Source organism: Xiphias gladius, chromosome 24 (genome assembly GCF_016859285.1).
Source record: "Xiphias gladius isolate SHS-SW01 ecotype Sanya breed wild chromosome 24, ASM1685928v1, whole genome shotgun sequence".
NCBI lineage: Eukaryota > Metazoa > Chordata > Actinopteri > Istiophoriformes > Xiphiidae > Xiphias > Xiphias gladius.
The window spans coordinates 16,944,647-16,962,176 of NC_053423.1; the positions used below are offsets into that span (position 1 = coordinate 16,944,647).

General features: G+C 42.2%; 1 protein-coding gene across 1 annotated transcript; it reads right to left on the reverse strand.

Moving 5' to 3' along the window:
- Nucleotides 1-1,088: 1,088 nt before the first annotated feature.
- Nucleotides 1,089-16,438, reverse strand: chrna11 (cholinergic receptor, nicotinic, alpha 11). Its single transcript, XM_040121031.1, has 12 exons — nt 16,387-16,438; nt 14,156-14,295; nt 13,792-13,836; nt 13,327-13,436; nt 13,163-13,242; nt 10,577-10,744; nt 10,294-10,488; nt 7,957-8,043; nt 6,491-6,600; nt 4,722-4,885; nt 4,589-4,643; nt 1,089-4,498 (listed from the first exon to the last, which is right to left on the reverse strand). The coding sequence occupies exons 1-12, from the start codon at nt 16,436-16,438 to the stop codon at nt 4,148-4,150; spliced, it is 1,557 nt and encodes a 518-aa protein (XP_039976965.1). The 3' UTR covers nt 1,089-4,147.
- Nucleotides 16,439-17,530: the final 1,092 nt, after the last annotated feature.

Here is a 17,530-nt window from a genome sequence, read left to right on the forward strand (position 1 = left end):
AACACACATCCCCCCAGTTGCATGAAAATATGTCTCTAATTTCTGTTTATTTCTGTCTTTTATATTTTCCCTTGTGGTGTGATATATTGCAGTGGCCTTTCATTTGATGTCTGTGACTGAGTTATGCTTGTCTGAGCGCCCATCTCCCCTGCCTCCGTCCCTCATAAATCCGATGAATTACCCAGTATGCCCCCTCTTTCCCCCATTAACCCTCCCCTGCTCTTCCTCCCATCCCACCCCAACCCCCTTCTCTCCTTCCTGAACAAGTGATCAATTAAGGCCCTGTCCAGCTCTCGCTGCGTGTCAGCACTTTCCCTCCTCCTCTTATCCCCTCACTTTGTCATTTTTCCCTTCTTTTTGGGTTTGGGGCGAGCCACTGTCAACACAGAAACAGAGAGCAGAGCAGACCAAAAGTGGTAGAAAAAAAAGGGACAATGCTTTATTTTCAGGATGAGAAATACTCCGTACAGACGTGAGTGTTTAGTTGTCAGTATGTGCTGGAAGGAGAACATCCTTCAAACAACCCTGGCAGGAAGTGTACTTTCCGCCTACTAGGATACTTGTCTTTAGAGAGGAAGGGAGAGGAGACAGAAGATAAAGAGAGATGTAGAGATAATGTATCTGAACAACTGTCTCTACACACACCGTGTAGCAGTTCACAGTGAGAAGATGCATGTGTATAGCCACTAGAAACGGAGAGTGTAGGTCAGGAATGTAGTAAACATATTTTGTCCTGCTGGGTCTTTTTTTTTAAAAGCAAACGTTAACGGATACCTTAAAGGATAAGGCTCTTACTGTCATCAAATCCCATGAAAACAACAAAACTAATAATGCATTTATCCTACTAAACAAGTATTGTCTGTGTAGCTAAAGCCTGATATTTCTTTTTTTTCCCTCTGGCTCACAGAGCTCCACTGTTTTCAAAAACTATTACAAACCCATCACTGAGCAACATTGTTGCAACCGGGTGAAATGTTCTTTCATCACAATAAAAATGGGCACAGTATTTAGAGTCATTCCCACATCATCCTGCTGCTGGAAATAATCCCTACAGCACCAAATGTTTATTAATCCGCAGTTGAAAATGTACCATTTGCTCGTGTTTAAGCAGGGGTGGAAGTAACAACTTACATTTTCTCTTGTTGCTGAAACAAAGTCGTTTTACGTTTGCGTTTGTCTACTTGTACTTTTTAGAGTATTTTTAAAAAATAAGTAATTTCACACTAACTTAAGTATTTTCTTTTACTCAGGTATTTAACTTTCGCTACGTATAAAGTCGAAATCGTTACAGAGTGAAATCAAAAGTCACATTTGATGAAGTTATGATTAACGAAACAAATGAAAAGAGCCAAATCGGCAGCTGCAGCAGAGAAGACGCCGCTGGTGAGTCTGCAGCATCGCGGTCTGCGGACGCTGGAGGGCAGAACCAGGTGCCCAGAGAGGATCCGCTTTCAGCTCCCAGTCAACATACATGATCTAAATGTTTACATTCACTGACCCACGGTCGGGGGGTGTTAGGGTCGAGTCCACACCTGGCCCGGGTCTAACCACAAAGTAAAATGAAGGATGGTGACCTTGTACGGCCATGGTTAAGGTTAGCATTAGATAAATTAAAGGCTTTAAAGGGTTGTTTGGTTTTTGAGGAAGTTCTTCTGCTACCGGCCAAGCAAAATGAGGAATGACTTACTTGTGTCTCTGCTTAGAGTTTATATGGTTGAGGAGTGAGCTTTAACTTTGTTCAATTCACAGATATCAGACACTCAAATTCACAAAAAACACATTTTATCAGGGGTTTATTGCTAAACATTTGTTTTCAACCACTTGTGTCCTTTTTCTGACAAAAATAACTATGTGGGCTATGAAGGCTTGGTGCTTGTATGTGTGTGACACAAGAAACTACCATTTATACTGCTACTGCTGTTTTCACAAATACAGAAAAATTCTACATTTGTAACAATTTTTCCTGACTTATCTATAGTTATTATCAGCAGCTGTGTACCATAGCCGTATCCACATGTAAACCAATATATAATTATAAGAGGAGAATGTGACACCATCTTGGATGAGTGAAGCACTGAGAAATGCAACAATTAACCGCAATGAATTGTACAGAGGTGATGTTAAAGGTACACTTGCAGCTGGATAGTTGTTGTTTCTAGCTATTTTCAATGACTCATCCTTCTCTCATAATCCTGGCCTGTGTGCATTATCACTCCCTCCTTCACTATTCCTTATAGACACGCAGTAGTTTACTCTGTGGTGAACAGAAAAATGACATTTGAGAAACGTAAGAATCGTCATTTTGCATCATCAACAACAGATGCAGAGACGCACGGTGGTAATTTCCAGATGTAAAACGTGATATATTGCATTGTGGGATTGTTGCAGAAATGTTCCATGTCACTGATTCCACTGTGGGGGTTTTCAGGGGCACTATATCACGCATAAATTTCGTACTCAGTGTTCAGAAATGCCGCACTCTACGGTAAAAACTGAATGATATTGGAAACAGCTATAGTGAGAAGAAGTAGCAGATTGTTCATTTGATATAATCTAATTTCTCTGTTAATTCTAAATTACTAATATATAACACAACTTGCACTTTGGTCAGGCCAGACAGGAAAAATTTTAACATTTAGTAGGAGCAGCTACTTGAACCCATAGGCATCTAATGAAATGAGCTGAGCTAAGCTGGGCTAACCTAACATCCAGCATACATTCAAAGTGCTAGCAGAGACACAGTAAAGTCATTTATGGTTGTCTGAATCTTAGTAAGTAGAAGAAGAAGTTCAATTCCTTCAAAGGCAAACTAAATTTAAGACACAGCCATAGATGATCTTTGGGTGAAGGTCATAGTTTAAATTTAAACCTTTTAAATCACTACTTTATTAAAGGGAATCAATTTCATGAAAATACAGGTCTATTAAAAACTCATCTTATTTTAGATAAACGTGAAATCACTCATGAAGCTGTAAATCCCTGAAATGATCTGACAGTAATTTGATGGGGTGTTACTTGTGCCCATTGTGTTCTTCTAAAAACCTGAACTACATTTCAGCCATTAAACCATTAATATGAAATCCGGCGACATCAGTTAGGCTATTTGGAGCCTGCCAGATACAGTTAGGTAACTTTCTCCACTGTGGTGCAGCCACTGGCCACCGCGGTGCTGATGCCCAGGTAATTCGGTTTCCCAGTCATGATAAGCGCTGGAAACTGTGCCCGCTGCTGAGGAGCTTTTGATCTCTGCTGATTGTTGCAGATTGGTAATCGTCTGAAAGAGATAAGACCTTGGAAATTTAAAGAGGTTTGCGAGTAGAGAGGGGACTTCATCTTTTAAAAGCTTATTAGCCTTAAAGATTATCCGAAGTCTTTCAATTTGACGGTCATTAGAAAGATGTGATTGAATAATAGATGAGATCTTCTCCTGTTCCTCTCTGCTGCAACGTTCTTGATCTTCGGTTCGCTTTTGTATATCCGAGCATCACGCTGCTTACTCCACTTAACTCTGCCAATGTCACGAAGGATGAAGTCTCGTTCCTTCCCGACCTTGTAAAAGTCCCTTTTTCTTCTCCCTGTCCTCTCTTTCTCACATCACTTTAAATGATGCCATCTTCCCTCAACATGTGGGAGTGAAGGGCTGTCTTCCCTCCTCAAGAAAATAAAACAGCCAAACGTCTTTCTTATTTATCTATCTCTATCTATCTGCTGCTCTCTTTTCCCATCTTACTATATCAATCTCCTTCTTGCTTTAAGAGCTGGCTTACTTGAGGTTGCACTGGACTGATATCCTCTCTTTCTTGATCCTTAAACTTTGGGGGAAAGTCTTCGACTTAAACAAATTCCATTTCACCTTGACGAGAATCTGAGAAAGCACCCTGTTCACCCTAATCTCAGTTTAACTTCACTCTTTATCCCCTTCCTCATGCCTTTTCTTCTTATATTTCAGTTACAGAACATAATGTATTGCAAAGAAAACCATTTGTGTTTTTCTGTTTCCCAGTTCCTTGCAATCACAAATCACAGAGCCTACAGTACGCTGGAAATTATGTTTCCTTGGATCCGGGCCCAATCCATTCTTCATCCTATATTTTATTCCCCTCATCCATTCCTTCACACTTCCCCTGCTCTTTTTCCCTCTATGCTTTCAAATGAAGTCCTTTGAAATAGCCTCCACAAAGTTTGGGGCAGACATGAGGATAGAGATGGTGCATATGATGTTGAAAACACTGAACGCCACCAGACAAAGGCGGTCGATTACAGCGCCTGCAAATTTCCACTGGTCAGCCACGCTCTCAGCCTCGTCCTGCTCTCGGAAACGGTCCGCCATGTAACGCACCTCCTCCAGGATAGCCTGCAGCTGGGGGTCTCCTATCCCTGCAGTCGAGCATCCTCCAAGCCCTCCGGGTCCACCTCCAAAGCCCCCACCACTGGAGACAGTGCTGGGACAGCCCAAAGTATCCATATTAGGGGTAGGAGGTGGTGGGGAGCTACAGAACTGAGATGGCAGGTGTGGAGGTGGGCTTCCTGCTACTCGTGGAGGCGGCACCGAGATGTTATTCCTCTGGACAGGCTCCGAGAGCACCGCAGGGTCCTCCATGCTCTGGAAGCCCATGTAAAGAAGGCTCCCATTGTTGTTAGCACTGGACTGGGCGTGGAGGTGAGGGTGTCCCGCATGGAGGGGCCCTGTTTGGAGAGGAGCCAGGTTCTGGGGGTGCAGCGGATGGAGGGTGGGGTCCGGAGGGTTGGGGATGCTCCCGCTCTGGGAGCTGGAGGAGCAGCGACGCAGATGGGGGGCGCACGGGGGGCGCTCTGGGTCATCATTCTCTCCTGGCCGCTTCATACGCAGGAACCATGCTACCCACTGGAGCAAGATGAGCTGCACCTGTAGAGAGAAAAAAGAGGAATGTAAAGATGAGAGTGGAGGACGGGGAGTAGCAGAGCAGGAGAGCAAAAAAGCAAACGAGGTAGCAACAGAAAATATAAGAAAGCTGTAAATGTTTCACATCTCGACCTTCACATAACACCAGTTAAGCTGGGCTAATAGCCTCATTTGTCGTGGACTGACATTGGTGCTGTTTCTATTTTTTATTTATTTATGTATTTATTGTTATTGTTTTATTAAAAAATGAATCTGCACTGCTATAAGCAGACGTGTGAGATCCTCACTAGGGACACCCAGTCAAAGTGCCTGAGGCAAAGAAGATTTTGTGCTTTAACTGGATTCCCAGCAGACAGGATAGTTGAAAAGGCAGCTTTGAACTCAAACTGTGGAATTATTGAGATTGACTGTCAGATTACTGTTTCATGACTGTAATTAGCTGAGCAATAATGTTGCTGTAAACTGCAGCATTAAGATAAAGGGAAGAGTGGCTGCTTGCAAGCTGGTACAAATTTTCTCTCTTCTCTCCGTGTCTCGCCCCCTCTCCTCTCCTTCCTTGGACACAAACTCCCTTGGACACAAACTACATGTCCCCTGAAAGGACATATTTGCCCAACAGCATCCAGATGGGTATCTGGCATCTAATGAGAAGATAATGTCCAGATGACTGCTCAATTAGTCTCCACTGAGTGCATTTACTGGCCAGGTAACAGTCCCTGTTGTTGCTGCTGTTGATGCTGTTTTTGTCCGGGCTGCAATTATGATCTGTGCTGGTTCGATGCCCTCATGTGAACCACATCCATTAGCTTGTTAATTGGCCATCAGACTATCTGAACAGGCCATTCATCAACAGAACGTCCTTGCAATGTGTCAATACACCGCATCCGTACTCTCACACAACCAAGCTCTTTGTACATATATCGATTAATGAAGACCTTTCAATTTTTCTTTGCAGCTCAAACATATATCACTAAATAAACATATATCACTTAATAAACGCCAAAATAATTCCATCCTATATTACATTCGTTGATTAATACCACAGAAATATTAAAATGTTCCTGTTTGTCAAGATCAGGTTTTAAGGCAGCGATTCTTTTAACCAATTCCAAATGATTTTTACATTTGATGCCATTATTTCAGACCTTTTTTCCACATTTCACATTTTTGATATATTCAGATTAGAACAAATCACAAGCAAATAGTCTTGTCTGGCAATAAACGGAAGGCAGGAAATATAAGAACAGGGAACGAGTCACATTGAATCTGCCCACATATCCAGTGTGCTTTGAAACGCACTCCAGTAAAAGTATGTGGCGAGGCATTTAATGAACACACTCAGGCAGACTGACACATGCCAGATGAGTCACAGACGAGGAAGTCGGAGAATAAACACGGCAAGGAAACTGGCAGAGGAGCACAGGTAGCACTAACAGATGTTATTGAAAATGGCAGAGAATGCTGAAATAGAGATTAATAGAAGGAATGCATCATATCTGGAATAGGGAGACCAGCCATTTACAAAATTTAACAAGCTGCAAAGCATGATGTATGTAACTGATAATGCATTGCATAATTTTGATGTTATAACGAAAGGTGTGAGCTCACCCATTTCGGCATGTTTCCTCCATTCGGATCATGGTGATGATACTGCAGAACCACCACTGTGGCGATGACTGACATCCCAACGATGATCATTATACTGGCAAAGTACTGTCCTGGGAGGAGTATAGAGCAGTGCTATATTTAATTTTTAAGTCATTTTACACACACTGTAATTTCCTACTGGCCTGTTAACAGCCACAGTGGCCCCAGCAGGTTCTGATTTGGCACACAGACCAATAAAAGTCTCTTTAATTTGAAAAGTCAGAGACCAAAGCTATAAGATTAACACACACTTCCATGTTTTTCGCCAGTATCCTCTGAACATCTCAGTGTAGTTCATGCAATACTGTACTTCTGTATCCGTTTCTTCCCTGCTTTACCCAAGGTGAACACATTCTTTGTTAAATATCTTCGTGCCCGCCCGAGACCTGCTACCAGCTCTACTACCTGCTGGTCGCCGCATTGTGTTTGCAAAATCATCCCACAGATTAAGACTGCATCAGGGTAGTAATTGCTAATAAAAATAAAAAATAAAATGCTGAAAGCAAAACTCTGATGGTAATGACTGTTTTTTTTTTTTTCTCAAGTTTTTATTGACCAGGATTTGTGTCTTTAGGCAAACGTGGCCTTTCATCCGTCTCTGGCTGTAATGTTAGCTGACTAAACATAATTTCCTGCAACAAATTCAGTCAATTAAATTTTAAAGCGAGCAGGTGGTTAAAATAAATTATGTTGTTCTGTTTTGGTTGGTTTTTTTGGGGGGCATTTTGTAACACTTGGTAGTATGTTGTAAATGTGGTTGTGTATTTTTGACCTTTATTTTGTGTATTTTGTGTTTTACCGATCTGAACTTGTGGTCTGAGGATAATGAGTGCGATTACCTTGGCAGACTGTAATGACCTCTGGGACTCTATAGATCGCAACGTCGGCCTGTCCACCATTTTGGTCCAGACCGAATCTCAACAACTATCAGATGGATTGTCGTGGAGTTTTGTACAAACATTTGTGGTCCCCAGAGTATGAATGCTAGTAACTTTGCTGAGCCTCTGACTTTTCATTTAGCGCCATCATCTGGTCAAAATTATAATACGTTCAATCGGGTTTATGACCAAATACCTGCATAACTAATGAAATTTTAACCAGCCTCAGCTGTAGTATGTGTTTAGTGCTATTTATCAAATGTTAGCGTACTAACGGGCGAAACAAAGATGGTGAACATGGTAAACCACTCGGAATTACTACAGAAAAAAAATGAACACTAGAAACCAAATATCAATTGTCAGTGTCAGATGGAGACTCCATGCAGTATTTCTAATGAGTGACACATCTTCATTTCATACAGACAATCATTAAGTCATGTGATATCAAGAGGTTTTAATCGGGTGTCCTGAGCCCAGTTGAGACATTGGCTCATTAAGGATCGTGTGAACCACTCGTGAAAATGCGCACAAACACCATCTGTTACCTACCTATAAGGGGGACAGAGTCGGACGTGGCTGGCATGATCTCAGCGACCAGCAACATGAAAACAGTAAGAGACAGCAAGACAGTGATACCTGCATGGATAGAAAGATAGACGGATAGATATGAGAACTTCATGCTGGAACTCCATTTTGTTAAGCAATCAATACTGTGGTTAAGTCTCCTCCCCTGAGTCTCTGTACTCTCTTGTGAGGAACTACATTAGTGTGTTTGGTATTCCTGATAAATGATCACACTCAGGATTGGGATCAGGTTCGATTTATGTAAATGAGCGGCTAATGCCCATGCAGTGAATTACTTTTTGACATTCTGTACCTCTACAGCAAAAAGCTGCTCCGCACAGCAGATAGCCATTTTTTAACTTGTCCAAACTCCGCAGGCATGCACGTGAACACACACTTTGTACGCTCGTGCCCTGAAACTCACCTCCATCTTCATTTATCCACCTCCACACTATCTGTCTCACTTCTCCAACATACAGAATTTAAGGAGTGCTTTGCTTGCATAAACTGTTCCCAGTCAGAAGTATTCAATTAAACTCCTAGGCCGAGAGATAAAATATAAATGCCCTTTAAGGATATAGAGAAAATTAAAAATGGTACTTTTTTGCTGTTTTTTTTTCTCAGAGGTGACACTTGTTAAACTTGTTAACTTGTTAAAAGCGTGGTCCTCTAACCCTAAAGACACAGCCACTTGGTCCCTGTGTCTCCTCTATCAAGTGGAGTGACAGAGTATTTTCCTGGAAGGAAGTGTGTAACCTCTCTCCCCCTAATCAATTCCCTAGTCTTAATTACATCAATAGTTTAACTGGCTGTGTGTGAAAAGGTTGGCTTTTTCTTTTCGGTAGAGAAATGCTTCGTAATGCATTCTGTTATGATGTTAAAGATACTTTGACAATGCTGTCAAAGAGTTTTTACAAAAAAACATGAGCATTTGTCTAAATGTTTTGGTGTATTCGGTGATTGATCGGACTGGTACAAAGACAATACAATAACTTAATGTTCGACATAGGCAACTAATGATTATTCTCCGTATTGACTAATTTGCTGACTATTTTCTCAATTAATCGATTAATTTTTTGTCTGTAAAATGTCAGAAAATAGTGAAACGTGGCCATTATAATGTCACAGAGGCTAAAAAGTGCTTTTTTTGTGTGTGACCAACCGTCTAAAACCCAAAGATATCCCATTCATTGTGATATAAAACAAAAGGTTATCAAATCCTCACACTTGATAAGCTGGAAACAAAGAATGTTTGGCCTTTTTTGTTTTAAAAACAACTAATCAATCATTATTTTTCTGTCAATCTATTATTCGATCTTTTCAGCTCCAGTCAGAAAGGTTAGATAATTTAGAGTCTTTATTATCCTGATGATGTGAACATCACTCATCTCTAAACAGGTTAAAACAGATATTACATTTATTTGCAGCTGATCGTAGCACTGCGTCCTCTCTCTCTCTCTCTTCCAGCCTATTCTAGTGTGATTTGGTTGTCTCCCACATTTTCCGCCTCACCATTCTTCCCTCTCTCTTTCTGGCTGTCCTCTCTCATTCTTTTCGAATTCTCCTCCAGTCTGTGTTCCCTTTTCTTCCTCCTCCTCTGCATTTTTCATCTTTCTATTTCAACCTGTGATCCCTCTCCTCTCTCAGCTCCACACCCTCTCCCTTTGCCTCTCTCTCATTCTTTTTCCTGTGGTCTTCCGTGCCACTCCTTCATTTTATGCTTTTTATACTAGGAAGGTTTGGTCTGTCTGTGGCAGTCATGCCAGTCATGCAACATTCACAACTACGAGCAGTTATATGATTTGCTCATTGGCACTTCATGGGCAGGTTGGGTATTGATGGAAGCGGGTGTTGTGGTAGATTTCCCTGCTGGTCCAAGATGTAAAACATAAAAAGAATCTACATAAAACACATCGCACAGCTCTTCTCCAGCATACCATGCTTTATGCACCTCCTTGTTTTCTGCCAATGTATTGGTCGGTAATGTAACTGTAGATCAACCGTATCTCAGCACATAAAAAGCAACATTATCATCTTTTATTAAAAATGCTTTTTTTTTAAAATACCATATTTACTCACAAAGGATACAGAAGTTTATGAGGGATATATAAACCATAAATAAAAAATATAAATGATCATTGATATGTGTTTTGTATTTATTGTCATATTTCTCTTGGAAATTTCTGTATCCATTAAAGGTGCCCTGTTGAGTTGTCTTGTAAACAGAGTTTCTATTTACGAACACTGTTACTCACTAAAATGCAATGTCTTTATACTTGAGGTCGAAAAAAAAAAAATGCTGTAGCATTTCCTTCCACTCACCCAGTGAGATCTTCTCCCCAGAGTCAGCTGGCAGCACAAAGATGAGCAGGGTCATAGAAGAAAGCAGCACACAGGGGATGAGCAGGTTCAGGGCGTAGTAGAGCGTTCGCCGCCGTATCGTCACAACAAACGTCACGTCCGGGTATGGCTCCTTACAACAATCGTAGAAGACCTCATTTCTGGTGCCAGGAACTCCTGGAAGAAAAGGGACGGAAAGAAATGGGCTCTTTTGCTCTACGACTAGATATTTTTGATGAGGATACAACGGCTTCACCCTGCTCACCCATTAGGTCCCACTCTCCATTGGGCATGTAGCCTGAAATGTCAGCTTCATTCATTTGAAGGTCCAGCAGCCAGCCATCGTACGTCCATGAGCCGAACTTCAGCTCGCATTTCTGGATGTCGAAAGGAAACCAGCGAACGTCCACGTTGCATGTGCTCATAAAGATCCCTGAGAAAAAGGAGGAAGAGGACAAAGGAATAGAAGGCAGAGAGTTTTTGTAAAGCTCACAATCAATTGACAAATTCATAACATTGACCCCTGCAGTTTCCTGCACAGCGGTGACAAGGGAAAGATGTATCGGGGGAGCACTTGAGTTGTGCAGAAAGCCTGTCCTGAATATAAAGTTGCCTGTCTGAAAGAATTACTCATTCATTTCATATCTAGCCAGCTCTAATAACTCAATTCTTAACTCAACCACCAACATTTTCTATATAGAAATGGCCAGAAAAGTGCCGCATCACAACCGAGAGTACACACCGCGATAGGATTTTTATATTAACAATGTGCAGGTCTGCAGAGAGTTTACTGTTTTGAAATTGAGGTTAGAGGCTGGAGAAGTGAAAGCAAAGACTAGATTAAAAACAACCTCCAATCAAAGATTAGAAGAAAAAAAAAACGAACTTGGCAGCAGTTTTGTCACTCACAGGTTTCAGACATTCTGTACTGCAAACAAACTGGTTCCTGTGCTCTGCCCTCACACACAGCTGTTAGCTAAGCCCTGGCGATAGAAGGAAACATCAGCAGTGACACTGAGAAATGAGATTGTGCACAGTGCCCTAATGAGATTACCGCTGTTATTATGCAAAATAAATGCATTCACAGGCGTATGCATAGGCACACGCAAGCACAAAATCATGAAGACACACTCGTACGCGGGTAACCACCCCCAAACAAAGAATCCCAATGATCCTCGCAGCGGCCGCTGGCACTCCAACCCTTAAAGACATTACTAAAATAAACGAATCAAGCCTGTTTAGATGTTAAGACGCACACACAGAACCAAAACGCCAAATGAAGCCTTACGGATCTCAAAGGCATTCATTATGAGTCTGCTTACATGCAAATCAGCATTCAGAGTGGAATGAAAGCAGTGATTAGCGGAGAGTAAGGAGGTTAGCAGGTTGAATGCTGGTTCCAAAGCAGAGGTTGGTCCCAAAAATGACACCAAATTGGCAGCTACAAATTTCACTGTTCTATTTACATCAACTTCTTGCCTTTTTCTCCACGGGGATGATGTCTTTATAATTGCTCCCATTCTGAGCTCTTGAGACACTAACCCCTAAATTACACACATCACGCAGTAGTAGCTCTGTCTGCCTTTCCAGTCCACTGCTCTGTGCACCTTCATGTGCGGAACATTTTTGAAACCTGCCTCTCACAGATATCCGGTAATCTTGAGGCAACACTCTCAAACAAGACGCCTGGATTTTTTTCTTTCTGCAGCTTGGAACAACAAACTCTCTCTCTCACAGCACATGCAGCTCCCAAAATAAAACCAAAAACTCTTCCCAGAAGGGCATTTCAAGGCCCGGAGATAAGATTACCTTGTTGATATCACCTGACATAGATATGAGCTAAAACCCTTTACACCTTATCTCCTGTTATACCATTTAACCCAAACATAACAGTGGAACACCTTCACCTCTGCAGCAACGAGAGGTAGCCTGCAAATGCTGCTATGCAGCAGACACCTGGGGTACTACGCCTTTAAATTATTAACTGTGTGTCAAGCTCCTGCTCCGTGCCTGCCACCCACGGACCTGTTGCCTTTTATTTAGTGACAACAAGCAGCCCAGAAAGACCTCAAGAGCAGCAAACCAGGCTTGTGTGAAAAAAGCTGGTTTGCGGCTAATTCTTTTCCTTTTTCTCCTCTTTTTTTTTTTTTCTCGTCTTTCCATTTACTCCATCTCCCCTGATCTCTTCCTACCTTCTCTCCCCATCACGTTTTGCAGCGAGACCTCTCCTCCTCCTTGTTGTACTGTACCACACCAGAGCGCTATCTTTTTATTCCACCCCTAACTGGCTCTCATCCAGATCGCAGCATTAAGGAGCTGTATTTACATTCAGCAGGAGCCTATTAATAAACATAGACCACTGAATAGAATTGATAGGGTGGCTCCTTGAGCTCACAATCTTCGACTTTTACTTCAAAGGGCCATTTCAACTCAACACCCCCCCCCCCCCCCCCCCAAACTTCAAGGATTCAATTTCAGTCCACTGTAATCTGGTGTATAAAAAAATGACTGAGAAAATACCAGAGTAAAGACTTGTGGAAACCCAGGGGAGCCATTACTTTGACAGGCTTGCACGGGTCTTGCGTTTGGGTTAAGACAGGAAGCAGAGGAAGCGAGCGTCTCCTATTTATAGGTGCTACTCACAGCACTGGGAATCTGTAACCAGGGATGTTGTTTTAAACTAATTAAATATTACCTTCAAGTCTACAAATAGGGAAGACGTGCATGCAGAGATTGCAGAATGAGATGCCGCCGTTGCACCACAGGGAGAAGAGGAAGTGATATGATGGGAGCAAGGGATGAACGATGGCGAGAGCAAGAACGGGATAAAAAAAAAAGAGGAGAGGCTCACCTGGAGGCAGATACTCGGCAAAGCCGCTGGAGTTTACCAGGACATTGGTCTTAAAGGTGGAGTCAAAGTCGTCATCTGCACTGAGGAAGGACAGGAGAGGACACTATTTGTTGAAATATAATGTGTGTGTGAAGCGTGTTTTTAGGTGTGTATACATGCTTTACCTGTTGTAGAGCAGGATGTCTGGCGTCCAGACCTGATCTGTGGTGAAGCGGAGGTTTTTAACTCCAGGATGTTCGCTCTGGTTCCACTGGAGATAGTGGTCGAACCAACTCTTAAACACACAAACACACAGACGATCTATATCGGAGTGGACTACAGGGAATCTACTTTATCACCAATTCCCCTCTGTTTTTCAGTTTAGATGTAATGTAAACAAATCATAGATATAAATCATATAATTCAGGCAGAATAATACTTTTTGTATATTTCTTTAGTGTCGAAAATGTTTGCTTTTTCTGAAAAAACAACCCCAAATCCATCTACGTTTTGGAGACGTTACCATGGGATTCACAGTGTGGGTCATTACTATTCACTAGTTCATGTAAAAACATAAAAATCCCCAAAATCCATAATAGCAGCAAATTCATCGTCACCTAAGACATTCAAAGTCTCTCAGGGGTCCTTACCATCCGTAGCCACATATTAGAGGTTAACACCTGGTTCTTCTCATCCTGCAAAACATTAAAACATTTTTAGCCGGTTTCTTCTCTTAGAAATCATTTGCTCTGTAAATCACAAGTCAGATAGTAGAACATCCTTATCAGAGATTACAGAGAGGTTACTTTTTCACCTCCAAATTGAAAATTTTCTTTTTTAAAAAGCTTGCTGTTCTCACCATTATTTTTATCATTGATATCACTGTTTCAGCCATTAACAAATAGAATGCTTAGCACGGCTCCGAATTACGATCTGAATTCTCTTTTTTCAGGCTAATCACATGGATTAAGAACATAACATATCAGTATTTTAGAAATACGTTTTCACGCCTACCACGTCCATGATCTGCATCAAACTGAGGGAGAAGACAACGGTGAGAGGGTGGGAGTCGTTTCCCACCGGCCGCTCCATCCGGTTGTAGTCCTTCATGAGATTCTTAAGCAGGTTCCTCTGGTGAGGACCCTGCAACGACACTGGAGAGACGGACAAATATGAGAGAATTTCAACCTGACAAAATCTTCACCTGGGAAATCGGGACTCACCTCAATTCATAACAAAACCTCCCTATGCCAAAATTTCATTCACCTCTAATGGTACATTAAGACTGTGTTTCCTGTGAAGGGAATAAAAATGACAACAATCTTCGAGGAAAACCCTCCGATTAAAAACATCACTGGGGTATCAACTTTAGACTTTAGATAAATAGAAAAAAAAAACATGTTGCTGATCAAATCAGAAGATTTAGGCCTCAAATCTGAAGTTGCTTCTCTATAAATAGATCCAGAAGTACAAGACCAAAAACAAAAGTGACAGAGGAAAGGGGGAGAAACTGGAAATCTAATGATGAATTTAGCAGAAATAAAAATGACCCCTGCCGCTAAAAAACTTAGCTTTGCAAATGAAACACTGAAGTTTAGGTCTAGCTCCTCAGTCAGACTGAAATAATAAACAATAGTACTGAAAACTGACGGAAACTAACAAACAGGAGAAAATTTCACAGGGAGCGTGCAGACTGTAGAGACAGAATCTAATTAGAAACCGTGGGAAAGCTTATCAGAGCATAATTGGTAATTACATTCGTTTGAAAAGCTCTGGGGTAATACACGTAAAATGTTAAGTGTTGAAAAGGTGTTCAAACACCCTCCAAACAAAGAATGGACCTAGAGGTAAACTGTACTGTGGAACTCCAAAGCACAGTTTAAAATGTAAAGGATGTTGTGGAACTGTAGCTTCATCTATGTTTCCTGTCCCATCATAACACAGCTGACAGTCAATTTCCTAACTTTTTTAAATCTACCATTTGTATCATGCTGAAGTACAGGGAATTATTATAAAATCATTTTATCCAGTCAGTGTAACAGTGCAGCAACTAAAAATCGGTGTCTCGATTTGGAAATTTCACAGTCTGGTGTTATATAACCTCAATAAAGTGCTAGAAAAGCAGATGCAGAATTTTCTGTTTTTGGGACATCGTCGAACAGTACGGAAATTTTTTTTGTTTTTTTTGTTTTTGATTTTGAAGCTATTTAATGGAATGTTTAACGGGAGTATCAGGGTTCACAGGGTTCCAGACAAGGTTTAAGTCCCACTGGAGCAGTGGCAGTGGCAGTGGCGCAAGGCTGCATGGACTCATGGTACTGTAAGGTGCTTTCACTAGAAGCATCCAGCCAAACACATGTGTGATGTTAACGTGATGCAAATCTAGTGTCTTTCTGTAAATCTGGTGTCTTTAAAATTCAGTCTGCAGAAATATGGTCAGAAACTTCTGTCCTCTGTGTCTTCTTATCTTTTATTCGCCATACTTTCTGGCATAAACCAAACAAGCAAACAAACTGGATCGTTCCACTGCCGGTACTTCTGCCCGTAGGGAAAGTTCACCTGCTCTCCTCTCAGCCCTGTAATCCGCTGTCAGCCTTTTACATTCAGCTGCGACTTGTGCTGCTCAGAGCCCCGTCGGCTGGGCTGCAGCAACAGTTCTACAACACAACAGGGAGGCAAGATGGAATAGCCTTTCTACACATGCCGTTCAATTGATCCGTGGCCTGTTAAAACAAACAAGGTACAACGTGCTCCTTTGGGGAACGATCCTCTGACGTGCAAACAGACTCGGGCAGAAGGAGGCTCGTGGAATGAGGAAAGAGGAGTAATGGAGTGTTGTGACTGCTGATTCAGATCTCTTCTACACAGCGTTTCTGTCATCCGCCTCGCTGCACAGACTAGATGCCAATCTGCCTGTTAAAACATCACAACCAGAGGCATCCAACCCCTGGGTCAACACGTCATGTGTATCCAGAAAAATAAGAGCCACATTATGAAAAGACCCAGAGATGTAAACAAGTAAGCAAACAGGTGGGTCAGATTCTCACTTTTCTTTTTCTGGAGTCTTTGTTATTTCTACTTTAAAATTTTACTCCAGACTGTACTTCACAGATCAAAACCACTGACTCCCAGTCCTGATTTCCTATAAAATCACACTTTGAGACTAAAGTGCTACCGCTGCAATCTGACTCCTGAAAACAGAGTGAAAGACAGAGAGAGAGAGAGAGAGAAGCGGACAGGCTCACCGTGGATCAAAGCAGAGAATCCAGAGAGGAGCAGAGCCACCGAGTGCCACATTCTGGTGGTGAGGAGCAGGAGAAAAGAGGAGGCAGAGGAGGAGAAGCTTCGGATGTTGGAGGAGGAGGAGGAGGGTAGGGAGGAGAGGCAAGGAGAGGAGAGGGAGGACAGACTCAGGAAGCTGCTGGAAATCCCCCGGTCTGCATCCAGCCGGCATCGGAGGGAAGGAGTGTGAGCATGTGCTGGAAGAGAAGGAGCGCAAGAGGAGGAGGAGGAGGAGGAGGAGGAGGAGAAGGAGGAGATGGTCACTGTTAGCTCTCTATCTCCCTCTGCTTCCTCGCCTCCCTGGGAGGTGGGACCAAAATGGAGAGCAAGAGAGAGAAAAATGTCAGCGATGGGGGTGAAAGGGTTGGAAATAGAGCAGGAGGTGGAGGAAGGAGAGGTTGGTTAATTGGTCTATCACCACGACTTGACCTTATTAAACACAAAAGAAACAGACGATGCGCGGGATTTGAAATGATCTTAACACTAATGGAGAACCGAGTGAAGAAGGTCAAATGTGGAAACAGTGGAAAGCAGCCTTCCGCAACATGTTAGCAGTAAAACACAGGGAAAAAAAGTGTAGAGAAGTGAACATTTTTTTTAAATACTTGTGCACATAAACATGAACTAAGACGCAATGGGAACAACTCTGACTAACCTGCAACTTAGAGCCCTTTTCGCCTCTTTGTGTCTGTTTTTTGCGCATAAATTGGGCACAATTGGCTTTTTTTTTTTTTTTTAACTGAAAAAGATTTCACTTCTCTTAATTGAAGGTATCTCCTCCTTCTTTTTATGTGAAGATGAAAATTGTAGGAGCTGAATTACTGCTTAAAACTCATACCCATTTCATACCTATCCCCCTTATATCCTCCCACTGTGTGCGTGCGTGCGTGTGTGTGCGTGTGTTTGGTTTTTTTTGGCTGGTTAACGTGTGTAGCACGACATGTGTAAAACATATATGACTGCAGCTGTTTACACATATGATGACACACCACAGTGGTTACAGTCACACATTGCTGGACCTGGAAACCGTGTGCGTCTGCGAGTATGTGCGAGCTTCCCCCACTCTGCGCGGGGGGGGGCTTTGAATCCGCGGGGCAGATGGACTCC

Bases quoted from the DNA above. Each gene is read 5' to 3' on its own strand.
- chrna11 (XM_040121031.1), bottom strand. From the start codon at position 16,438: ATGTGGCACTCGGTGGCTCTGCTCCTCTCTGGATTCTCTGCTTTGATC. The intron at 13,243-13,326 runs GTAAAGCATGTA...GTCCTTCCTCAG, and splicing joins GACATCCTGCTCTACAACAG to TGCAGATGACGACTTTGACT. The intron at 8,044-10,293 runs GTGAGTGGAAGG...CTATCCATGCAG, and splicing joins TGGGGAGAAGATCTCACTGG to GTATCACTGTCTTGCTGTCT.